Source organism: Camarhynchus parvulus, chromosome 9 (genome assembly GCF_901933205.1).
Source record: "Camarhynchus parvulus chromosome 9, STF_HiC, whole genome shotgun sequence".
Lineage (NCBI taxonomy): Eukaryota > Metazoa > Chordata > Aves > Passeriformes > Thraupidae > Camarhynchus > Camarhynchus parvulus.
This window is the reverse complement of record NC_044579.1, coordinates 8,397,562-8,419,654: the sequence shown is the minus strand read 5'-3', so window position 1 is coordinate 8,419,654 and position 22,093 is coordinate 8,397,562. Positions and strand designations below refer to the sequence as shown.

The following is a 22,093-nucleotide window of genomic DNA, read 5'->3' as shown; positions in this document are numbered from 1 at the left end:
GAGGTGCACGGCAGAGAGGCAGCAGGACCCCCTGTTCCCAGCCATGAGGGGCAGAGCACGGGGAGCAATGCCCACCCATGTCCCCGTGGACACCCCAACCTGATGCCCCTCTCCGCCCCGTGCCACCCTGAGAAAGGACATTGTGGTGCTCATGGACGGTGTGAGGGCAGTGGCCATTCTGGGGGGCACCGGGGGCTGGGGGGGTACAGAGGTAGCAAAGTGGGAAGCCCCAAGAGCTGGCAGGTCGCTGGGGAGCAGGGCCTGGCTGGGGGCATTTGGCTGGTCCCCGGCCCAGGGAGGGAGCAGAGGCACTGGATTGAGAGTGCGCACTGCTGCGCTGAGCCTGCCGTCAGCGGGCTCAGGGTGGGCACACCCCAGCACCTGCGAGGGGGCCCTTGTGGCTTCTGGGGACACAGGGGGTGGAACTCAAGGGTCTCACTGACCCTTGGGGGTGTCGTCATCCTCGTCGCCGCCAGGGCCAGCCTCGCGGGGCATGTGGTGGTGCTGGTGGCGGTCCCAGAGCTGGCGCAGGGCCGTGGTGTCGGCCTCGCTGGTGCTGGCGGTGCTGTCGCGGAAGCTGGCGAGCGGCGGGCGCACCTTCACCCCCTTGCCCGTCAGGGAGCCCTCGATGGCCTTGCGCAGCTGCGGGGACCCCAAACCCATGGGCAAACTGCTCCAGGTGCTGCTCTGTGCCCCTCTAGCCTCCCTGTCCCCTGCTCACCTCCTTGAGGGACACCATGCCCACCAGCCGCCCAATGCTGGTGACGAATGCGTGGTCCAGGCCCAGCAGAGAGAAGATGGTGTGGGTCTGCAGGAAGAGGGGGATGAGTTGAGGGTCTGGGGGTTGTGGGTGGGGGTCTGGGGTGGGGTGAGGACGCACCTTGTGCAGCGAGGTGTGCTCCACCAGCTGGAAGGGTGCGGGGTCAATCTTGGCGCTGCTGAAGTCCACCAGCTGGTCCAGCTGCTGTTCTTCCCACTCCAGGATCTGGGGAGGTGCCATTGGGCAGGGTAAGGGGTACGGCCTCCCTACAAGCGCCAGCAAGGGCTCTCCCATCCTCCTTACACCTTACACCTCCCATCCTCCTTACACCTGGTCTTATGGAGAAATCTGTGTTATCCACCCCCTACCTCCCCACGCCCGCCTCATGCTCTGGCACCCCTTTGGTATATCGGGGATTCCTCAGAGCAGGAGAGTCCTGCCTGTCTCTGCCCAACTCCTCACCTCTGTTGGGGTCATCTTGTCACCCAGAATCATCTCCTCCTGCAAGAGAGGTGTGTTGGAGCAGCCCTGAGGCTGCTGTGGGCAGGGTACGGGCAGGGAGCAGCAGCGGGGAACGCCGAGGATGGAGGCAGCACATGCAAGTAGGGCAGGTGAGGGTACAGGCAGGGTACAGGCAGCACGTGAGCAGGTCAGGTAACGTGATTGGTTGACAGGACATCGGTCACACCCTGATTGGCCACAGTTGGACAAGCCAAGCTAGTGATTGGTGGAGAGAATGCAAGGTGTGCCATGATTGGCTGAGCAAAGTGGAGCGGATCCCGCGGGTGTGATGGCTGGAAGGCTCCACATCCCGGTTCCTGGGAAGGTTTGGGATGGGGAGGATGCACACCAGGATTGGTTGGATGGAATCGTAACTGTCCAAGATTGACTGCACAGACATTGGCCCAACGTGATTGGCCAAGCAGAATCTTGCCAGGCCCCTGATTGGTTCAGAGAACTCCTGCCAGGCTCTGATTGGCTGGGAGGAGCTGTGCCCAGGCTGCGATGGGCTGCAGCTTACCACAATGGAAATGCGGACGCGTTTGGCCTTGTGATAGGCTGTGCCCTGGGCCTGGCCCGTGGGAGAGACAGCAGTTAGGGGATGGGATGGGATGGGATGGGATGGGATGGGATGGGATGGGATGGGATGGGATGGGATAGAAAATGATGGAAAGGGATGGGAAGGGACAGGCAGGGTTGAACAGGAATGGGCAGGGCTGGGCAGGGCCAGGCAAGGCCATTCAGGGATGGGAAGGACTGGGGAGGGCCAGGCAAGGCCATTCAGGGATGGGAAGGGCTGGGGAGGGCCAGGCAAGGCCATTCAGGGATGGGAAGGGCTGGGGAGGGCCAGGCAAGGCCATTCAGGGATGGGAAGGGATGGGCAGGGCCAGGCAAGGCCATTCACAGGGATGTGAAGGACTGGGGAGGGCCAGGCTCTCACCTCAGTGGGCTCTGTGGCAGCGTTGGCACAGAAGAGGCTCTTGAGGGCGATGCCAGTGTGGTCAGTGCTGCCAGCTGCGGGAGGAGAGGGGGTGTCAGTGGCGGGGACACCGGGGCCAGGGGCCACATGCAGACTCACCTGGGGGGCTGTCGGCTGGGCTGCTGGGCACCCGCTTCAGTGCCGGCTTCAGGGGCTTGCGGAGTGCGGCGCGGGCAGGGGTGCCCGAGGAGGTCTCTGTGCTGATCTGTGGGGGGATGGGGTGGTAGGGTGATGGTGGTGGGGGGCACCTTGGCCAGGCATCCCCCAGGATGGCTGCAGCCCTCACCTGGAAGCGGATGCTGGAATCGGAGAGCTGGTGCCCGTCCTCGGGCAGCACCTTCTGCCGCAGCATCATCAGCCGGCGCTGGGGGCTGAGCTGGGCGCTGAGCAGGGCCCCCACCTGCGCCCGCTCAATGGAGCCCAGCAGGATCATGGACTCTGCAGACACAGCAAGGCACCACACTGGCTCCTGATGTTCCCTCTGCCACCCAGCTGTGGCACGCTCCACAGCTGCCGTGATGCTGGCAGAGCCCCTGGCTGTGTCTCACCAGCTGACTCCACCAGTGGCAGGTTCTTCATCTTGGTGCTGTGCAGGACCTGCTGCAGGTCCCGGTACTTGCAGTTGAGGGTGACGTAGCGGATGTCCCGCACCATGATGTCCTCCACCCGCACGTTGTATTTCCTGCCCAGGACAGGAACAGTGGCCTCAGAACAATGCCACCGCCTCCCCTTGTGCCTCGGTGAGGGGTTTGGGGTTGGGACAGGGGACACAGTCTCACTCGTGATGGCCCCAGCCCAGCTCAGGGAGATAGGGAAGCTTCTTGATACGGATGATGCTGTCGTAGAGGGAGGGCTGGAGGCTCTGGGCGACGGCATTGGCCAGGATGACAGCGATCATGACCGGCAGGATGTGCGAGATCTGCCCCGTCAGCTCGAAGACGATGACGGCCGTGGACACCGTGTGGGTGACAGCACCCGACAGGGCAGCTGCTCCTGTGGCCACCGCCAGGAGATGGGGGAGGGCTGTCAGGTATTGCCCACCAGGCTTGGTCCCCACCCTGGGTTCCCCCTTCTAGGGCATCCACCACATATGGGGAGCCCTTGGAACCATGTGGGGACATTCCCAGTGGTGGCATTACTCCCAGTTCCAGGGATCATCACCTCAGCTGTGCGGCAGCATCTGCAAATGATGCCCACCAAGGTGTCCCCATTCCAGCTCAGAGCTTACCCACCACGGCGTAGCCCCCCGGCACGATGCGGTAGATGTTGCTGTCCGTGTGGATGCCATCAGGGAACCAGGCTGCCATGCTCTCCCCCACCAGGCGCCCAAAGGCTGCCCCTGCAGGCAGAGAGGGGCTGGGAACAGGCTCAGGGCTCTCCCAGTACCCGGCCCAGCCTCACACCCTCTCCTCTGCCTGGTGCTGCCAGGGAAGGGACATCTGGAGGCACCCACAGGTGCCCAGTGTGGGCTGAGAGGTGGCTCCCTCCTCCCACTGTGCCCACACAGGGGGCAGGGTCTCACCAATGACGAAGACGGGCATGAAGGCTCCACAGGGCACTGGGATGGTAGTGGCCAAGGCTGACATCCAGAACTGTGGAGCAGACACCCATTAGTTGCCCTTCCTGACCCAGCCCTGCCTCCTGCCCCTGCTGTGACCCTCAGCTGGGTGCTGTGGAGCAGCACGTGGACACCACACCCTGCAACGGGCATGGCCACCTCCCAGGGGCACCCTGCCAGCTCCTCCCTGGTGGCACTTGGTGGCATCTGGCCAGCACCTCCCTGGTGGCACCTAGGAGCAAGCAGCCAGAACCTCCCTGGTGGCATGTTGGTGGCTCCCAGCCAAGATCTCTTTGACGGCATGCCAGCACCACCCAGCAAACACCTTGGTGGACTTTTGGAGCAGCCACCCAGTGCCTGCTGGTGCCACCTTTCTGGTAACAATCTGGCACCTCCCTGATGGCATCCAGAAAATCCTCTCCATAACCTCCTGGTTGTACCTTGGGGGTGACAGGGGAGCAGGCACCCACCTTCATAAGGATGAAGACAACAAGTGTGACGAAGACGTTGGAGCGGGGATGGAGCCAGGCCTCCAGGATGCCCAAGTATTCAAACTCATCATTGATCCCCTGCTTGGCCCACGTCTGGTTGTCAAAGAGTGTCACCAGGGTGTCCTTCTGGGTGAGCTGGTGATGGGCAGAGGTCAGCTGGGGCTTGTGGTGGCCCTGGGGTGGGGACAGGTGTGCCACCCCACGGCGGGTACCTGGCCAGCCATGAACTGTCCAAAGCCGGGCGGGAAGGTCAGCGTGGAGATGATCAGCGTCACCAGGGCGGGGAAGAGCAGGCGCCTGGCAGGGTGGCACAGGGCAGGGGGTGACTTTGGTGCAGCCCCAGCTCCACCACCCTGCTGCTGGGGACTGCTGGGCACCTACTTCTTCATGAGGAAGCGGTTGATGGCCTTCTGGCGGCGCATGAACTGCACGATCTTGCGGTTGAGGTAGACGAAGAGTGCGCCCCCGAAGCCGCTGGCGATTCTGGGCAGAGCCAAGGGAAGAGGTGTCCTGCTGCCACCACCAGCACTACCAGCGCCTCAGGCCACGGGATGGGTGCTGGGATGGCCACACTCACCCGATGACGGCAAAGGCAGGCAGCTCCTGCAGGTCGAAGGGGAAGTCGAGGCGGAAGCGGGTTTTGAACAGTGCCGTGATTGTCTCTGGGGGATGGTGGGGCTCAGTAGGGCTGGGCAGGGGACCCCTGTGCCCTCACCCTGCCTGAGGTACCTTCATCCTTGTTCCAGACAGCGAGGACACGGAAGATGAAGGCGCTGAAGGTGGCAGCGAAGAAGCCGCGCCAGTAGTTGCGGACGGCAAAGAAGGTGGAGGTGACCTCGATGCTGAAGAGGACGCCTGGCATGGGGGAAGTGCACAAGGGGGTGGAGAAACCCAGGCAGGCCCCGGTGCCTGGCATGCTTCCCACCCGGAGTCCACACTCGTGCACAGCCCACGGGGGTCTGGCTGCCCCACGGACACACTACGGGATGGTTCAAGGGCTTCCCTGGCAAAGCACAGGCCAGCCCCAGCTGGGCACAGCGGGCACAGCACAGCGGGCACAGCACAGCGGGCACAGCACGAGCGAGAGGGCAGCACAGGGATGTGGGCAGTGACACGAGGGGTGGCACTGGGAGGGAGAGGGGTGCACACAGATGGACAGACAGACAGACAGACAGGGCAGCAGGCAAAGGGCAAGGAAAGAGTCAGACACGTCACCAACCTACGGGCAGGGCTCAGCGGGGCTGGAGCAGGGAGCTCCCTGGAGCGCGGGGCGGCAGGGGAGAGGACAAGAGCAGACGTTACACATCTGGGAGGGTGCTGCCCGCTCCTCCCTTCCTCCTCCCTGCTGAGCAGCACTGCCCTCTCCCATGCCAGCTGTCCCGGGGGTCCTGCTTGCCTCTCCAGGTGGACCCTGCTGCCTGGGCGGGAGGTGTGGGGGTTGTGGGGCGGTCCGGGGTGACCCTACCTCCGATGGGGGCGGCGAAGCAGCAGCCAACACCGACAGCACAGGCAGCTGCCAGCATTTCAATGTTTCTTGCCTCATTCTGTGCGGGAGACAGGAGTGAGTGGGCACTGCCCCCCAACTCTAGGCACTGCCAAACCTGCTGGTGGGCACAGGTTGATCCTTCTGGGACCACTCTGCCTTGCTCACCTCGTAGAAGCCCCCAAAGAGGGAGAGGAAGCGGCTGAGCAAGGCTGCACACATGCTGGCAATATGGACAAAGGGACCCTGAGAGGACAAAGGGAGACTGAGGACATTGGCCACAGCCTCACTCCCTGTCCCCTGCTCACCCTGCCCTGGCACTGCCCTCACCTCCTTGCCCAGGGGCATGCCACTGCCCAGGGCACACGTCAGTCCGATCACCTTGGCCACAAAGGTCTTGAGGGTGAGGTACTCCTTGAGCACGACGCCCCGCAGGATGGTCTTCATCTCGGGGATCCCTGAGCCTGGTGGTGTGGGGACAGCCTTGACCAATAGCCATGAAGGGGGGACACTGCCCCATGGTTCTGGGGGCTAACCCTTGATGCTTTGCCACACCCCACTGCCACAGGGAGGTCCCAGAGACTCCTCTTCCCACAGTACAATTGGCAGGGACACCCCCATGGTTATGTAGACACAGCTCAACCCATAGACCCACAGGGACCCCAATTTCATAGTCCTCAGGAGACCATCTGAAGATCAGGTCTTAGCCCTAGGAAGACTCCCAAGCCTGCAAGCCTCGCAGCCCAGGAGGAAATCCACCCCTTAACTCACAGGAGACTCTCTGAAGACCTCTCTCTCACAGGCCTTAGAGGATCCCCAACCCCATAGCTCAGGATGGCATCCAAACCATAGTCCCTAGGAGACCCTCTGAAAACCAGCCCATATCCCTAGAAAGACTCCCAGGACCTCCAGGAAGACACCCAGGCACAGCCCCAGGGAGTGGACACCCTGTTTAGGGTGCAGGCAGCCCCTTGATGCCCTACCCACAGCCTGGGGGGCAAGGATCTGCGTGAAGCCAGCTGAGAAGGTGATGAGCACAGTGGGGTAGGTGACCCAGGCCATGTACTGCAGCAGCACGTTGGTGTCCAGGCCCCCGTACATCCACTTCTGAGCTGTGGGGACAGCCAGTCACATGGGGGTGGGTGGCAGGGCATACGGCATGGCCCTGTGGCACATGGCATGGCCCTACGGCATGGCCACTCCCTGCCATGGCCCCAGGAACCCAGCGGCACCCGCCTACCTTGGAGGCACGTGGCGATGGCGAAATCCATGGCCCAGCTGACCAGCGCCATGACCAGTCCCAGCAGTATGAGGAAGACCCAGTCCTCACCCACCTTGGAGATGAGGAACCGCTGGCACTGCAAGGCGCAGACTGTGGACACAAGGGCGGGTTCAAGGCTGGACGCCCCAGGGCTGGGCACGCCGAGGTGGCAGAGGCAGGCTGGCAGCAGCACTGACCCAGCAGCACTGACCCAGCACAGCTGGCACCGTTTGGTGCAGGAGCACTGCTGTGTCCAGCTGTCACAGCCAGCTGACTGCACAGCCACACACTGGGCATGCACCTCCCAGCAGCTCGGCCTCCCTGGCACGGCCCCAGGTACAGGGGCTGGGGGCCCCCATCCCTGCAGCGTGCCCGGCTATTTCGGGCCATTGTGTCGCTGCTGCCCGGCGGGCAGGTGGCATTGTCCTCGGCGCCGGTGTCCCATGACAGCCACAGAAACTCTACCCGCGCCACCGCGGTGGGGTGGGAGCCGTGTCCCGGCTGTGCTGCCCTGGGTGGGGCTGTGCCCACCCGTGTCCGTGTCCCGGTGACCCTTACCCCGGCAGGGGCCGCAGCGGCCCTGGGTGTACTCCAGCAGCTCGGAGGGGTGGCGGGGCTGGGGCGTGTCCCCCTCCTGCAGCCGCAGCCGGGCTGCCTCGTCCTTGGCAAAGGTGCCCAAGTCCTGCGTGTAACGCCCGTACATCTGGGGGAGAAGGACAGACAGCAGTGTCAGGGCAGCTGGTACCCCAAACCCGGCAGCCAGGTGGGGAAACTGAGTCAGGGCAGCAGTGGGCATACTGGCATGGCCTGCCAGGTGAGGGAACAGCCATTGCATCCCAAGGCAAAGGGGTGGAGGCACCTGTGGGAGTGCCCGACTGCCCTCCAGGGCGTGGGAAGGAGCCAGGCAGATAAGGTGAGTGTGCATCAATGGTGATTGTTTTGCCTGCATGCCCCAAGCAGGCAGCTGAAACGCCGGTACCAGTCTCTGGCCCTGCCCAGGTGCCCCAGGCACTGCACTGGGGTGGAGGGTGGGGAAGGGCCTCCGGCGATGGGAGCGTGGCCAGCTTGGCCAGGAGACTCTCTGAGGGCTGGTACTGGGGCTGTGCTGGAGCTCTGCAGGCACCACACTCCCACATTGCTAAGAGCAAGGCTGGGATAGCCCCTCCGAATGCAGCCTTGGCAGGTCATAGGTGACATGAGCTGGCTGGTCTCAGCTGGCAGCAGGGAGGCAAGAGGACAGTGAGGGACAGGATGTACCCCCAGTTCCAGGAGAGAGGGAGCACAACATCAAGCCCAGGGCGGTCCCTGGGCTGTGAAGAGGGGGATCACACAGGGATCACCCCCCTTTCCTGGGGTGCGTCCTGCCTGGCTGTGGCACGTGGCCTGGCCCTGGCAGGGGGTGGCCCTGGCAGTGCCCCTCACGCTGGCCAGGAGCTCTTTGTGCCCGTGTTTCCCGCTGAGCCGGGGGCATTTGTCCTGCGCTGGCGGGCACTGCCAAGGACTCGGTTGCTTGGTTTCCGCCTCACTCCCCCCGCACGACCTGAATGCCAAGCGCCAGAGGTTGGCCCGGCACAAAGGGAGGCTTCAGGACCGCGGGGGCCCTGCCAGGCTCCCACGTCGGGACAACGTGAGCCCCATGCCGATGGCGTGCCCACCCGCCGTGCCGTGCCAGCGCAGCGCGTGGCTGCCCAGCCGGGGCGCAGCCGCCCTGCTCCCGGCACGGCCCGTGCCAGCGCCACGGGTGGGCACCGCGCTCGGCACGTGGGCAGTCCAGCCCCGGCTGCTGGGGGCAGTGCCCACCCCGCACGCCCGGGTCCCGTTCACAGCCCCCTGGCACACGGCAGCTCTCCGTGGGGATGGCAGGAAGGTGCACTGCAGACGGGGCAGCGCTCCTGCCCAGGTCCCTTCGGCAGAGAGCGAAGCAGTCAGAGCGGCGCCGGGTGGATTCTCTGCTGTCTAATACCCAGGTTGTGCCCAGCAGCGGGAGGGAGGGTGGGGATGTAGGCAGGGAGAGGAGGGTGAACTAAGTTCCATTGCTGACCCTGTCCTGGCATGGATTTTCCCCCAAACTCCTGCTCAGCATGGGCTCAGAAGTTCCTTGCCCTGTGGAAGAGAGCTGGGGCAAAAGGCACGACCACCTTGAGGGGCCAAATCCAGCACTGGCTGCCAGAGGAGGACCCCAGCCCGGCATGGGGTCTTGAATTCAAAGGCTCCCTTCGGAAAAAGCTTGTTTGCTCTGGAAGATGAAATGGGCCGGCACCCCAGGAGTGCTGTCACCCTGCCAAGCACTTGCCTGCCTGGCCCCACTGCTGACCCATGGCCAGCCCAAACCAAGATGGAAGCACCCCCAGGCTGAGTGCCCCCCAAACCAGCTCTGTGTCTATATCTCTTGGGGCAGAGCCAGGGGCCGCCACACCGTCCTTTCAGGTGCTGGGGCACACATGGGATGCCCAGTCCCAAGTGCGCCAGCCTGGTTGAGGGTGGAGGGATTTGCTCCCCCTCTGCCTCACTTTGGAGCCCACCCCACTCGTAACAACAGGGATGCAAGCAAAGGGGCCATGCCACCCTGCTGCCACCTGCCACCCTGTGCCATCCCATGCCACCCCTCTGCCCCATGCCACAGCCCCACAGGCAGGACATGGGACCCCCATGGGTGCCCAGTGCTGAGCAGCCACAGCTACTGTGCCCACAGCCCTGGCATGGCTGTGAAAGCCAGTGGTGGGCTCTCTGCTTCCTCCTCCTCCTCCTCCTCCTCCGCTTGGGTTATTTTTCCACAAAGGCCTTTTGAAACACAAACAGCCCCGGGACTCCGGCCTCTGCCGTGAAGCAGCTGAACAATCACAGTGCCGGGCGGGCAGGGAGCGGGCACAGGGGGGGCTGCCGGGGGGCACTCGGGGACACGGGCACGGGCCATGGCCACTGTGCTGGTCCTGAGCTGCTGCGCTGCAGGCACTGGCTGTGCCACAGCCCCTTGGCTCTGCCAGCCCGTGGTGCCTGCTGTGCCCGGGCGATGCTGCGCCTGGGGCGGGCACTGGCATCTGGTGCTGCCGTGTCCCCGTGCCAGCCTGTCCCACAGCACTGAGCTGGCCTGGCAGTGGTGCCCACCTCCTCATGGCCAATGCCAGTCATCCTTCTCCCCTGAATTCCCCCTAGGGGAGCTTTTAAAGCTAAGGGGTTGGGGGGTCCTCTGGGCTGGCAGCGGGCAGGCAGAGGCCGGGGGGTGTGTGTCACGCTGCCCGTCTTAGTCGGGCTCTAATCGCCCTGAGCAGCTCTGCAATGAACAAGGGCAGTTTGTCAAGCTTAATCCCCCCACGGGGCCCGTTGCTCCCTGCCACAACAGCCTGGCATGTGGGGGACGCTGGGACTGATGTGCACCCCAGCACCCCTGGCATGCCAGGGCTTCCCATGAACACCCGTCGAGCAGGGGGACTCCAGGGAGACCTTTAGGTCTGGGGTCCCAAGACCCATGGCATCCCAGGGCTGGTGAAATCTGGGGAGGGAAAGGGCATGGGGTAGGGACAAAGGCCTTTGGACATAGCTGGGCACAATCCCGCAGCCTGGCTGTGATGACTTGGCTATGGGCACAAGCAGCAAGAACTATCTCCAGGCTGTCCAGCTCAGACCAGCCCATGCCAGGCTCCAGCTGGATCCTGATCTTCCTGGCAGATGTTGGCAGGAGCTGGTGGTGCCTCAGATGCACTGGGGAGGGCTGGGCACTCCTCCTGCCCAGCACGTGCCCAGGCAGCTCCCAAAACGCAGGTGTGAGGCTATGGGACAGGAGCCCACACCCAGCCTCACCCGCGAGCCCCAGGCGCCTTCCACGAGCCTCACCGAGCCCAGAGGCCACGGGGATGGGCACACAGAGCACTCAGGGCACGGGTGCTACCCTGCCCAAAGAAAAGGAGGGCAAAGTCTGCCGGTGCTGAGCACAGCTGCCCTGATGCCAGCCCAGCGTGCCTCTCCCCTTGCGCTGCCCCCAGGCTCCTCCGCCCCACGGTGCCCAGCTGGCACGGCCTCTCTGCTCACCCACCGTGACCAGGGCGCCCAGGGGGCCCTCCGGAGCTGGCAGCAGGGAGAGGCACGGCCAGCACTCACTCCTGTTCCTGCCCCTGACTGCTCCCTGACTCAGCCCTGCCGGGAAGGACCGTGGGGTCAGCAAGGTCGTGGAGATGACGGCACAGCCGGGGCTCCCACGGCCGGCTGCTGTCCTGCAGCCACCTGACAGGGGCAGCTTGGGGTGAGCACTGAGAGGCACGGCCAGAGGAAGGGTTTGGGTGCTGGGAAAGGCAGTGCTGAGGGTACACAGAGCAGCAGTGCCCTGACGCTGCCCCGTGCGCCCATGCTGGGTGGGTAAGGCTCAGCAGAGCCCGCCCTGCACACAGCAGCCGGCCCAGGCTCTCCTGGGCAGCCGTGGGCACAACTCTGTGGCCACGCAGTCCCTGCTTCCCCGCACAGCTCCTGGCCCTGCCTGTCCGAATGCCTTTGCCAGGGCAAAGTACCGTCCGCCTTGGGCACCGTCCCAAGCTGGGGCCAGGGAAAAGAACCTTTGCCCGTGGTGTCTGAGGGCCGTGGGCAGTGCGGTGGCTGGGAAAACAGCGGGCAAGGAAGACACCCCAGGACAACGGGACACCCTGGTGCCAGTGGGGAGGCCTGTGAGGCAGAGGAGCTGTAAACATGGGGCTAAGGTTGCAGGCAGGGGAGATAGCGTATCTTGGGGGCAGAGGGCCGGGCCGGGCAGTGCGGGGGCGCGAAGCGCGCCCGGCTGGCGCCTCCGGGGCCCCGCAGGGTGGGCATCCCCTCCCAGGGAAGAGGGGTGTGCCAGGGGGTGGTGAGGCGTGTGCAGAAGTCCTGCCCTGGGGGTGGGGGCTCAGCTAGGCTACTCCAGCCGGAGGGGGGCTGCGGGTGGCATCCCAAACAGGAGGCGGCATCCCAAACAGGGCACCGCGGAGTTCTGCCGCCCTGAGCAGGGCAGCACCCGCAGACCCCCCAAACCCCCGGGCGTTCCATCGCGCCCCGTCGCGTCCCGTGCCACACAGGTGCTCGGTGCCCGCCCGGTGCCCCCGGCACTCACCAGGGTCTGCTCATACTGCAGCGCCCGCTGCGCCTCGCTCTCGGAGGCCATGGTGCCGCCGCTGCCGCCGCTCCGCGCCGTCCCGGTGCCGGTGCCGCTGCCGGTGCCCGCGGCGGCCGCGGCTCCTCCCGGACCGCGCGGGGCGGGCCCGGGGCACTGCCCGGGGGAGGGATCGGCCGCGCTCCGCCTCCGCCGGCAGCGCCCGGCACCGGCGGCGCCCGTTACCGGGACCGGCGGCGCTGCGCACCCGGTGCCCGGCCGGGTCGGGAGGAGTCCGGCCGGAAGCTCTGTCCTGTGGCGGGACCCCATCCAGCGTGGCCTGTGCCAGGATGGCACCCCTGGGCAGCCGGTGGGTGCAGGTGGGGGTAAAAGCTGCCGCGGGTGACCACGGGCCGGCTTCCCCCGGGACACCGTGCGCCCTTTCCCACAGGTACGAGGGACCCGTGGGGCTGGGGCTGTTTCCCCGTGGTTCCCCCTGGTCAGATGTGGGTTGGCCGTGCTGGGGCCCTGCAGACGGTCACCCCCAGGCTCATGGCCGAGCCCGGCTGGGGGACAGATTGGTGGGGGCAGAGTGCCTGAGGTCTGTCTTGTCACGAAGGGCACGGGGGCAGCTGTCAGTGCCCAAGGAGGGCAGGGCACCTTGGCACTGTGGGGACTTCACCACGCAAAGCTGTCAGGGAGCTCATCCTTACCGTGATGCTGCTCAGCGTCCCGGCACTGCCAGCCCCCAGCGAGAGAGGTGGGCTCCACTCTTCCTTGCTGAACTGGCTGGGCAGTGGAGGCTCAGTCCTCTCCAGAGAGACACACGGGTAGACCTTGGCAGCAGCAATCCCTGGGGAAGGTGCTCCGGCATGGCAGGCTGGCTGCCGGGACCTCTGCCTCACTGCCACCACGGGCTCAGGGACAGGGCACCAAGGCGGCTGGCAGGGCCACGCTCACCCTCCTCTCCAGGGCACAGGATGGCACTTTTGTGGCAGGAACTGGGTGCAGGGAAAGCCAGAGCTGTGGCACTGCTGGGCTGATGCTGCGGGATCGGGAGCGGGCTGGTTCTCACTGCCCAGGTGCCACCCTCTGGTTTGACGTCGGCACCCTCAAGGGTGGGTGACAATGGCTGGGCTGGGGGCTGGGATAGCTCCTGTGCCAGTCTGGGAGGGTTCATTGCCCGACATGAACCAGTTTGAGGCAGGGAGGTGACAAAATGGGTTGCCCGCTCATTGTATCCCCAGGCACGGAGCTCCCTCTTGCTCGTCAGCTCCTGGCACTGCCCCGTGGCAGCAGGGATGTTCATCCGGAGGGGAAGCCCTGTGCCAGGACACATCTCTGCCCAGTGCCACCAGTGTGCCTGGCTGTGGGCCACCAGCATGCTGCAGGGCCACCACAGGTGATGCCAGCCTGCTGGCACAGGTGCCTGCGTGGCTGTGGCTGCATGCAGGGCAGGACACCCAGCTTAGCGTGCAGGGCTCTGTCCCAGCTCAGTGTGCCCCAGTGCCATCCTCCTATTGCTCTACCACTACTCCAGCCCAGTGTCACCGTGGGTGGAGCCCCTGTATAGGCTGACACTGTCCCACTACAGTGTGGTGGTTGTGCCACCATCCCTTGCTGCTATCCCAGTGGAGCCCAGTGTTACTTTCCCTACAGCTCTGGCACTGTTCCAGTATAGCCCAGTATAGCTCTGACTGTTCCAGTCATCCCAGTGTGTACCAGCACAGGGCAAATGGCCCCAGAGATCCCTCAGTCCTCCACATTAGGGATCAAAGGGCAGGTGGCAGCACTGGATCTCCCATGGGCACCATGAGGCCTTGGCCCAGTGCAGCTGTGCTGGGGTCACTGGGGTTGTGCTGCCCCAGAGCACACACAGGGGTCTGCCCTGCGCAGCCATGGGTGTCTGTGCCCAGCCCTGGGCACGTGGCTGGTTAGGGGTGCTGCAGGACAAGGGCCTCCATGGGTGGCAGCTGGATTGGGTCCCCAGGCTGGGCTCTTTTTGCCACCATGGAGGTGTGAGGAACAGAGTCCTGCTGTCCCTGTGCTAGCAGGCACCATCACCAAGCACTGCATTGGCAGCCTCCACCGTGGGCAGAGGTTGGCATCGTAGCTCCAGCTGTGGGCACTGTACACTGCTCTGGTCTTCTCCAGTGCCACAGCCCATAGGTGTGCCCTCATCCTGGCATTGGCTTTCACACCCCATATCCCCAAATATACATCCCCAACCCCAGCAACGCCAAGGCCTGCAAGTTCCCCATGGGATGCAAGGGCACAGCCCTGTGCCTGCTGCTGCTGGAAGAGACAGGAACCAGGTGGGCAAAAGCTCTGGTTTTAATAAATACATCTTGACCTCCATCCACTGGCACCATAAATTATGTGAGAAACCCAGCCGAGACAGGGTGGGTGCAGCAAACAGGGGCCACAAGGACTTTACACTATGTACAACACGGGCACGATGCCCGCCGGCCAGGGGTGCTTGGAGTGCCAGGGCAGCGGGTGCCCCAACCTCCACGAGCCTGGCCACTGCCCACTGCACAAGGGTAGGGCAGTCCTGGCATTGCAGTCGTGCTGAGATGGGGTGGCCAGGCTGGGGGCCAGGCCCAGTTCACCCCCACTGTGCTCCTCTGTGCCCCCCACCCTGCACGGGCAGGGACAGTGAGCAGTGGGACCCCCAGTGCCACCCAACGTTGCCGTGTGCTTGCCCCGCTCTGGGCAGCAGTCACCGCTCAGTGGCTCCGTGACTCCACCTTGGCATCCTGGACCTTCTCCCGTGTGTCTGAGGGGGCATCAAGGGCTGGGGGGGGAAGTGTGGCTGAGAGATGGGCACAGGGGGTGCCAGGAGGGCACTGGGGTGGTTGTGCCAGCCCTGGCTCAGCCCCGGCTCAGCCCCAAGGAGACTGGGAGGTGCAGGGAGTACCACAGAGTGTTTGGGCAGCGGTGCCTGTGTGTGAGCACTGCACTCACCGCGGCACTTGGCACAGCAGGGGTTGTCCCTCGTGGCAGGGCTGGCGCAGGCGGATGGGGGGCACTCCTGGCGCTGGCAGTGCGTCTCCCCCGACTGGGGAGCAGAAAGAGGGGCTGAGCACCAGGGTGGGGGGACAGCAGCTCCTCAGGGTGCACTGGGTGTCTGAGCTGCTCTCTCACCATTCCCAAAGCCCCGGGGACTGGCACAGTGGCGCCCTCCCTTTCCCTGGAGCTGCCCTAGGCTGGCACACTCACCACACACCAGCACAGGATACACTTCATTTCCCCAAAGGGGGGCACAGACGGGTGCCAGCTCTCGTTGTTGAGGTACCAGCGGCGCCCGAAGCGGCACGCCCGTGGCGCGTCTGCCTGCATGGAGTCAGCCAGCTCCGGGACACTCCTCTCTGGGGCTGCACGAGAGGCCACTGGGACAATGCCTGCCTGTGGCATTGCCAGTGGGGCACACGGGAGCTATGCAGGGAGAATGGAGGGCAGGAGAGGGGTGCAGGTACCTGGGCACTGCTTGCAGCAGTCAGAGGGGCTGGCGCGCACGGGGTTGGCACAGGTGAGCCGCGGGCACTGCACCTTCTCGCAGTGCACTTCACCTGTGGTGCCCTGCAGGGAGGGCACAGGGCAGTCAGCTCCTCACGCCCTGGTCTGAGCCTCAACTACAGTGCCTGGGAACTGAGAGCCCCCAGAGGTGCCAGACCAGGCTGGGGGGCAAGTCTGGAACCCACACCCACCTTGCAGGTACAAATGGCACATTTGATGAGGCCAAACGGGGGCACGACAGGGTGCCAGCGAGTGCCAGAGCCTCGCCATGTCTTGTCACCATCGAAGTAGCAGCCTGGAAGAGGAAGAAGAAGAAGAGGAAGTCACAGCCCTTGTGACTCAGTCTCTGCAGAGCTGCCCCTTCAGCCCATGCTCACAAGGACTCACCCTCGCTACTGTCCCGTGCCCGCTCCAGCTTCAGCTCTTCCTGCTCTGTCTTCTTCTCTACAAGGAAGAGGAAGGCCATGAGGGGGTGCTGCACATGGCAAAGTCTCCAAAAGGGACACCCCCCCTTGTTTTCACAAGGAGCCCCCCAGCCCATCCCCCAGGTACCTTCACAGATGGGGCAGCACAGCTCTTCGGGGTGCACCTGGTGGGTACAGTTGAGGGGCTGGCACAAGATGGGGTCGCAGATCACTGTGCGCTTCTGGGGACAGCAGAGATGGGGCTCATTAGAGAGGGGCATTACTGATGGGTGCTGCTCCCTCAGCACAACCCCCAGCTTGTACCTGGCAGCTGCAGATAGAGCACTTCTTGTCATAGTCAGGTGCCCAGCGGGTGCCATGTGCCCGGTGCTGACCCTCAAAGAAGCAGGAGTTGGGGTCCTTCTTCAGCTGCTCCAGGTCCCTGGTCTTGGTGCTCTCAGAGAGCTCAGCCTGCCCCAGGGACTCCCCTGGCGCCAGGCGGGTCCCTCCTGCATGGCACTGGTTGGGAATGTGCACCTGGAGGGGCAATGGGCAGGAGGTCACTTCCCATGCTGATGCCTGGCTGCCTTCCATGGCCAGGCTGGTGAAGGAACCACCCACAACCACAAAACACATCAGGACCTGGTAACAGAGTGATCCTGTGCCCTTCCACCCTGCCACAGGCAGCAGTGGGGGTGGGCAGGGTGCCCGGCCCCAATGAGGACCTACCCGTCCCCGCATCTCCCCATTGGGGTGAGCTTTGGTGCTGACTTGCAGGAAAGCAGTGCCCTGGGCCAGGTGCTGCAGCAGGTCGGCATCCAGGTCCTTCACCACGCCCTGAGCCTGTCGTGGCGAGAGGGGCACCAGGGTGGGGATAAGGTCCGGCCCAGCCCCTGCTGTGTGGTGCCCTGAGCGGGTGCCCACCTCACCTCAGTGCTGTAGAAGCCCTTGAGCAGGCGCTTGTGCTGGTGGGGGCGGGTGCCCATCTCCCCCAGCTCAGCCACCCCGTGGATGTGGGCGCTGACGGTGCCATCGCTCGGCCGTCCCAGCCCCGCCACCGAGATCTCGTAGTGCAGGTGGCAGTGCTCATCCAGCGAGAGCCAGGCGTGCCCCCCAGCGCCGCTGGGCACCGGGGGGGACACCAGCTGCCCTGCCAGCGCCATGGGCATCTCTGTGCACAGACAGGGACCGTGGCAGGGTGTGGTGGTGTGTGGGAGGGCTGCCCCACTGCCCCCATTACCGCCCCACGTGTCCCTGGTACCTGTGTAGCGGGCGAGCAGTCCACTGTAGGGCAGGGAGATGATCTGGCCTCGCAGCTCACCCTCTGCCCAGTCTTTGGTGGCCACGTTGAGGAAGAGCTCATTTTGTAGAAGCATGTGGGCATCGCGGGCGCTGGGGCTCTGCCAGGCACCCCAGGCCTGCCACCAGTGGGAGACCATGCAGGTTGGGACAGGGACTCACCCAAAGTCCCCACGCCATCCCTCCCAGCATCAGCCAGTGCTCACCAGCCCATCCTTGTAGCTGGGTGTCATGTCAAACAGGATGTTCCTCTTGCTTTTTCGTCGGGGTTTGGTCTCCAGTGTGATGCCCACCACCTCGCTGGCAGTGCCCACCACCTGCACCTGTGAGTGGGGTGCCAAAGGGCAGTGTCAGGGTGGCAGATACACCTGGGATCCTCAAGAGGGAAATGGGTGCCCACCACTCACCTGGTACTCCAGGGTGCCATTCTCGTGCAGTGCCAGTTTGGCTGAGCCCACAGCCCCGGTCTTGGTCGGCAGCAAAGCGTCCGCTCCGCATAGCACACTCTGGATGGCTTCAGCCCGGGGAGAGAGGCACAAGGGTGGGTGAGATTGGCACGGGGGTGAGCACAGCAATCCCCCTGCCCCCCAGCGTGCCTGCCCTGTGCTCACTGTCACAGCTGCGGCGGGTGGCAATGGTGCCAGCCAGCTGGCGTGCGTGCCGCCCCTCCGTCTCAGCCACGATGCGGAGCTGCCCCTGCACCAGCCACTGCAGCTCCTGGGCAGACAGGTCACTCAGCACCTCTGCAAAGTCGGGGTCCTGGCAGTGGGGTACAGTGCCATGGATCAGCCCTGGTGCTCTGGCACCGTGGCTGCCAGGGCCTGTGGGGGATGAAAACGCTTTACCTCCACAGTGATGTTAGCGTGGACCTCACGTACTGTCTGGCCCTGGTGCACGATGCGGACCTTCAGCGGGACCCACGGCGATTCTGGACATGGCAGAGGGGAGTGGACCCACTGGACCAGGGGTCTGCAAGCACTTCAAACCTACACCTCTGTGCCTACCACCTCCAAATCCCTGGCACTTTCTTGCCAGTTGCCTGCCCCTGTGTGCCTGGGCCCTCATCATTTCCTCCAGCATGCCCTAAATCCTTGCAAACCCACATTGCAAACCTATCCTTCTTGCACAATGACCCTCAACCCCATATGCTCTGCAGCAACCCCAGCCCCCCTGCATAGGTGCACACCATCCCCTCTCCACCAGGCGCACCCCAAATCACACAACACACTGTATGCACACCTCACCCTCCACCCCACCCCACAAACAGCCCCCATACCCACCCTGAGCTCCACATCCAGCCCAGCCACCCATCCTGACCCCACAGATGCTGACCCAAGCATCCTGAGCTGCAGAAATGCCATGCAGCTCCTTCAGGTCTATGCAGCCCCCTGTGCACAGTGCCTCCCTCCCCTCCCCTTCCTTGCCCACCCTCACCTCTTGCTCCAGGCTCCAGCAGTCCCCGGGCCATGAGGATGAAGTGCAGGTTGTTCTCTGTGTCACTCAGTGTCAGCATGGCCATGCCCCCAGCACCCAAGTGCAAGGGGTTCGACGAGGTCAGGATGGCACCGAATGTCTCTGTGCAGGGACAGGGGCATGAGGGACATTCTGGTGGCATCACGGGTTGTGCATGCAGGAGCTGGACTCACCTGCAAAGAGTGCCCGGTGCTTGAGGATGTGCCCATGGACCTCTCCGGAGGGCTGTGCTCGGGTGATGAGGGACACACGGAGCTGCTCCCGCCGCAGCAGCTGGACGTTGGCTTTGGACACCGTCCTCCACATTCCACAGAGCTGTGGGTGATGGATGGAAGGGCTGGGCGGTGGCTGGGGGGCACCACATGCCCAGCAGGGGTTGGAAGGGGCACCGTGCCCCCTGCCCTCCCAGCCCCTCTCACCATGCCATCCTCGGGGGCAGCGCTCTTCTGCACGGGGTGTTCAAACAGCACGTTACCCTCGGGGTCACTGAAACGCACCCGGCTCGGCCGCCCCAGCCTGCGAGCACCCGGGGGTGAGCAAGGGCCACGTACCTGCCCTTCCCCTCCCCTCACTCAGCATTGGGCACAGGGCTGTGTCAGGGAGGGCACACGGGGGTCACCGGGGGTTTGGGGAGGGCAGGAGAAGGAAGATGTTCTCCTGGGGTGCCCGGTGCTAGGCTCTGTCCGCCCATTCCAGGACTAGCCCAACACTGCTGTCCTGCCAAATGCCAGCTTGGCATGGATTCTCTGGGCTCCCCTATCCTGGAGCGGGGTTTAACCAGCACAAAGCAGGATGAGGGTCTCTGCCGGGAAAGGCACCACAGCAGGACCCGCTGGGAGCTGACTGTTCAGTCTGTAAATAAGGAGCATTTTAGGCTCCGCTTGGCTCCCCCTGTCAGAGCTGGAAATTAGTCACCACTTTACTATGCAAAGGGGCCTGGAAGCGAGGAAGAGCAGAAGAAACTGGAGCGGGAAGGAGGGAGGGAGAGGAGAGGCTCTGCTGCTGGCGGGCATCCGGGGAGGGCATGGGGAGCCCTGGCAGCAGGGCCAAGGCACTGCCCCCGGCAGAGCCTGCAGGGTGGCACAGCAGTTCTGCCAGCAGCACCCACGGGAGCCCTGGAACTGTTCCTGTTTGTTTCCAGTCCAGATCTGGAGGCAAATGGGTGAGGCTGGGCCGACACTGTGGGTGTGCCGAAATTCTGGCTGCTGACCTAGGCTGGAGCCCAGCACGCTGCCCCCCCTTCTCCAAATCTCTCACTCTGTCCGTGCAAGGCTGTGGCACCATGGGGGGATATCAGAAAGGAAACTGAGGCACAAGCACTCAGTTTTGCATTCCCCCTTTTCCAGAGAGCTGCCTGCTGTGCCGGGCTGGGCAGGGGACGGGGGCAGGACTCACCGCTCGTAGCTGATGGAGAAGAGCAGGGAGGAGCGCAGCAGGGTGAAGCGAGCCTTGGCCACGGCGCTGGATGTGGGGTGCCACGGCTCTGGGCCGCTCGTCAGCAGGGCCACAAACTCTGGGGAGGAGATGCTGCTGCTGAGGGGGAGCGTGGGGGGCACCCCACGCTGCTGCTGTCTGGGTGGGGGGCTCACCTGTGCGGGCATCATCGCGAGCCAGGCCCTCAGAGCTCAGGTAGGAGCGGTCATTGTAGGGCTTGTCCAGGTCATCCTCCTTCTCCTGGAAGTACTCCAAGGTGTCAAACCGGAGTGCAGGGCTCTTCTCTGATGGGCCTGGTAGGGTTGGCATGGGGTGGACACAGGAGGAGACCATCACAACAGACTGCTTGTGCCCAAGAGCTTGGGGTGGGGGACAATAATAAATCGCCCCTCTTGAGATAGACCAAGATGTGCCCTGTGAATCACTGTGGGGCTCTTGGCTGGGGCATGCTGTGCACAGGCACATGGACAGGCAGGGCATTTAGCCCTGCGTGCCTCCCCTGCACTCCTTTCAGGCTGTTCCCATCAGGGCTTTCCCCTGCCCATGGTATCATGGGCGCTGGTGACTTTCATAACAAATTGACCAGCCCTTTTCATGGGGGTGTGCATTGCCCCCTTTCCCAGGCCAGTGGGGAAGGCTGCTCCCTGCAGAGAAGCACCCACTCTCCTCACCTTTGGGGCAGGTGTGGCAGCAGTGTCCCGGCAGCAGCGTGGCCCGGGGACAGGCAGGCACGGGGCAGTCCTGCTTCATGTTCTTGCAGTTCACTTTCCCCACGAGCTTTCCCCGGTGGTTCCTCTGCTGTGGGGGGCCAACAGGACTCCAGGAGAGCCGTGCCAAGGTGTGCCAGGCCATTTCTAGGTGTACCAAGTCGTGCCCTCCCAGCACAGCATGGCTTCCCCCATCTTTTTCCATCTGGAGCCTGGACACCTTGCAGAGTCCCCAGATGCCTGTACGGCAGCCAAACCAGGGCCCCCTCCCCGCAGCCCCCAGCCTCCTGAGCAGCTGTGCACGGCCCCGCCAGCCCCGGCCTCGGGGAGCTGCTCGGAGGGAGGGAGGGAGGAAGGGGGCCGGAGGCCATCCCCGAGGAGGGGGAGGAAGAATGAAGCCTGATCCTTTAAACCCCCCTTCTCCTCCCCCCTGCCGCGGGGGAGGACAGCCAGGTGTCCGGCTGGCTGAAGGGATCCCGCTTCCCTCCTCCATGGGAATGAGAGGAGTGTATTGAACAGAGGGGTCGAACTCCCTCCTTGCCAGCCCCCTCCCCAGCCAGCCGGGGTCCTGGGGGTCTCCCAGGGAACGGGGTGTGTGGGGGCACTCACCGGCTCGCAGTGACAGATAACGCAGCGCATCACCCCGAAGGGCTCCCCCAGGTCCGGGTGCCACGTCTCCTCCAGAGCATAGAAGTGCCCTCCGAAGGCGCAGCCTGCGGACACCCCACCACCACCCACCGCCGTCCCCGGTCACCTCCGGGCCGCGGGCACCCCCCTGCCGCAGCCCCGGGCCGGCGGCACCGCCCCGCCGCCCGCCGCGCTGCCGGTGCCGGTCCCAGTGCCGGTCTCGGCCAGCCGGGGGGCCCGGGGCGGAACGCGGGGTGCCAGAGGAGGGGGGTGCGGGCACTCCATGCACGGACGGGGGTGCGGGTGGCAGGGGAGGGGTGCCCGACGCGGGATGCGTGACGGGGGCGCGGCAGCGGCTCGTACGGGACCGGGGGTGCGCGGAGCGGGGGAAGGAAGGGCGGAGGGCAGGGGGCTCCTACCTGCCGCCCCGCCGGGGCAGCGGCTCCGTGTCGGGCCGGATGGGCAGGGCGAGCTTGGGGCGGGCAGCGCGGCCGGGCAGGGGCCGGAGCGGGAGCAGGGCGAGCAGCAGCAGCGCAGCGGCGCGCAT

General features: G+C 64.7%; 2 protein-coding genes across 4 annotated transcripts; both read right to left on the bottom strand.

Annotated features, from left to right (window-relative positions):
- Nucleotides 1-435: 435 nt before the first annotated feature.
- CLCN2 (chloride voltage-gated channel 2) lies at nt 436-12,155 on the bottom strand. 2 transcript variants are annotated; one of them, XM_030954368.1, is made up of 24 exons: nt 12,105-12,155; nt 7,592-7,736; nt 7,013-7,144; nt 6,756-6,884; nt 6,103-6,236; nt 5,941-6,018; nt 5,755-5,833; nt 5,019-5,144; nt 4,867-4,951; nt 4,671-4,772; nt 4,502-4,586; nt 4,269-4,424; nt 3,763-3,832; nt 3,469-3,579; nt 3,020-3,233; nt 2,789-2,922; nt 2,527-2,678; nt 2,340-2,445; nt 2,202-2,275; nt 1,782-1,832; nt 1,223-1,261; nt 881-985; nt 722-808; nt 436-642 (listed from the first exon to the last, which is right to left on the bottom strand). In XM_030954368.1, exons 1-24 carry the CDS (start codon nt 12,153-12,155, stop codon nt 436-438), a joined length of 2,652 nt encoding a protein of 883 aa, XP_030810228.1. The 2 variants fall into 2 exon arrangements, with proteins under 2 accessions (XP_030810228.1, XP_030810229.1); XM_030954369.1 differs by lacking the exon at nt 1,782-1,832.
- Nucleotides 12,156-14,419: 2,264 nt separating this feature from the next.
- On the bottom strand, nt 14,420-22,093 carry CHRD (chordin). Of its 2 annotated transcripts, none has more exons than XM_030954409.1 (23): nt 21,970-22,093; nt 21,529-21,638; nt 20,884-21,010; nt 20,368-20,505; nt 20,174-20,291; nt 19,198-19,294; nt 18,952-19,093; nt 18,740-18,880; nt 18,151-18,233; nt 17,917-18,064; nt 17,713-17,819; nt 17,512-17,628; nt 17,268-17,424; nt 16,936-17,177; nt 16,736-16,849; nt 16,331-16,543; nt 16,155-16,248; nt 15,990-16,046; nt 15,794-15,897; nt 15,563-15,665; nt 15,306-15,460; nt 15,051-15,144; nt 14,420-14,880 (listed from the first exon to the last, which is right to left on the bottom strand). In XM_030954409.1, exons 1-23 carry the CDS (start codon nt 22,091-22,093, stop codon nt 14,813-14,815), a joined length of 2,853 nt encoding a protein of 950 aa, XP_030810269.1. In that variant the 3' UTR covers nt 14,420-14,812. The 2 variants fall into 2 exon arrangements, with proteins under 2 accessions (XP_030810269.1, XP_030810268.1); XM_030954408.1 differs by having other exon boundaries at nt 20,884-21,007; nt 21,529-21,632; nt 21,966-22,092.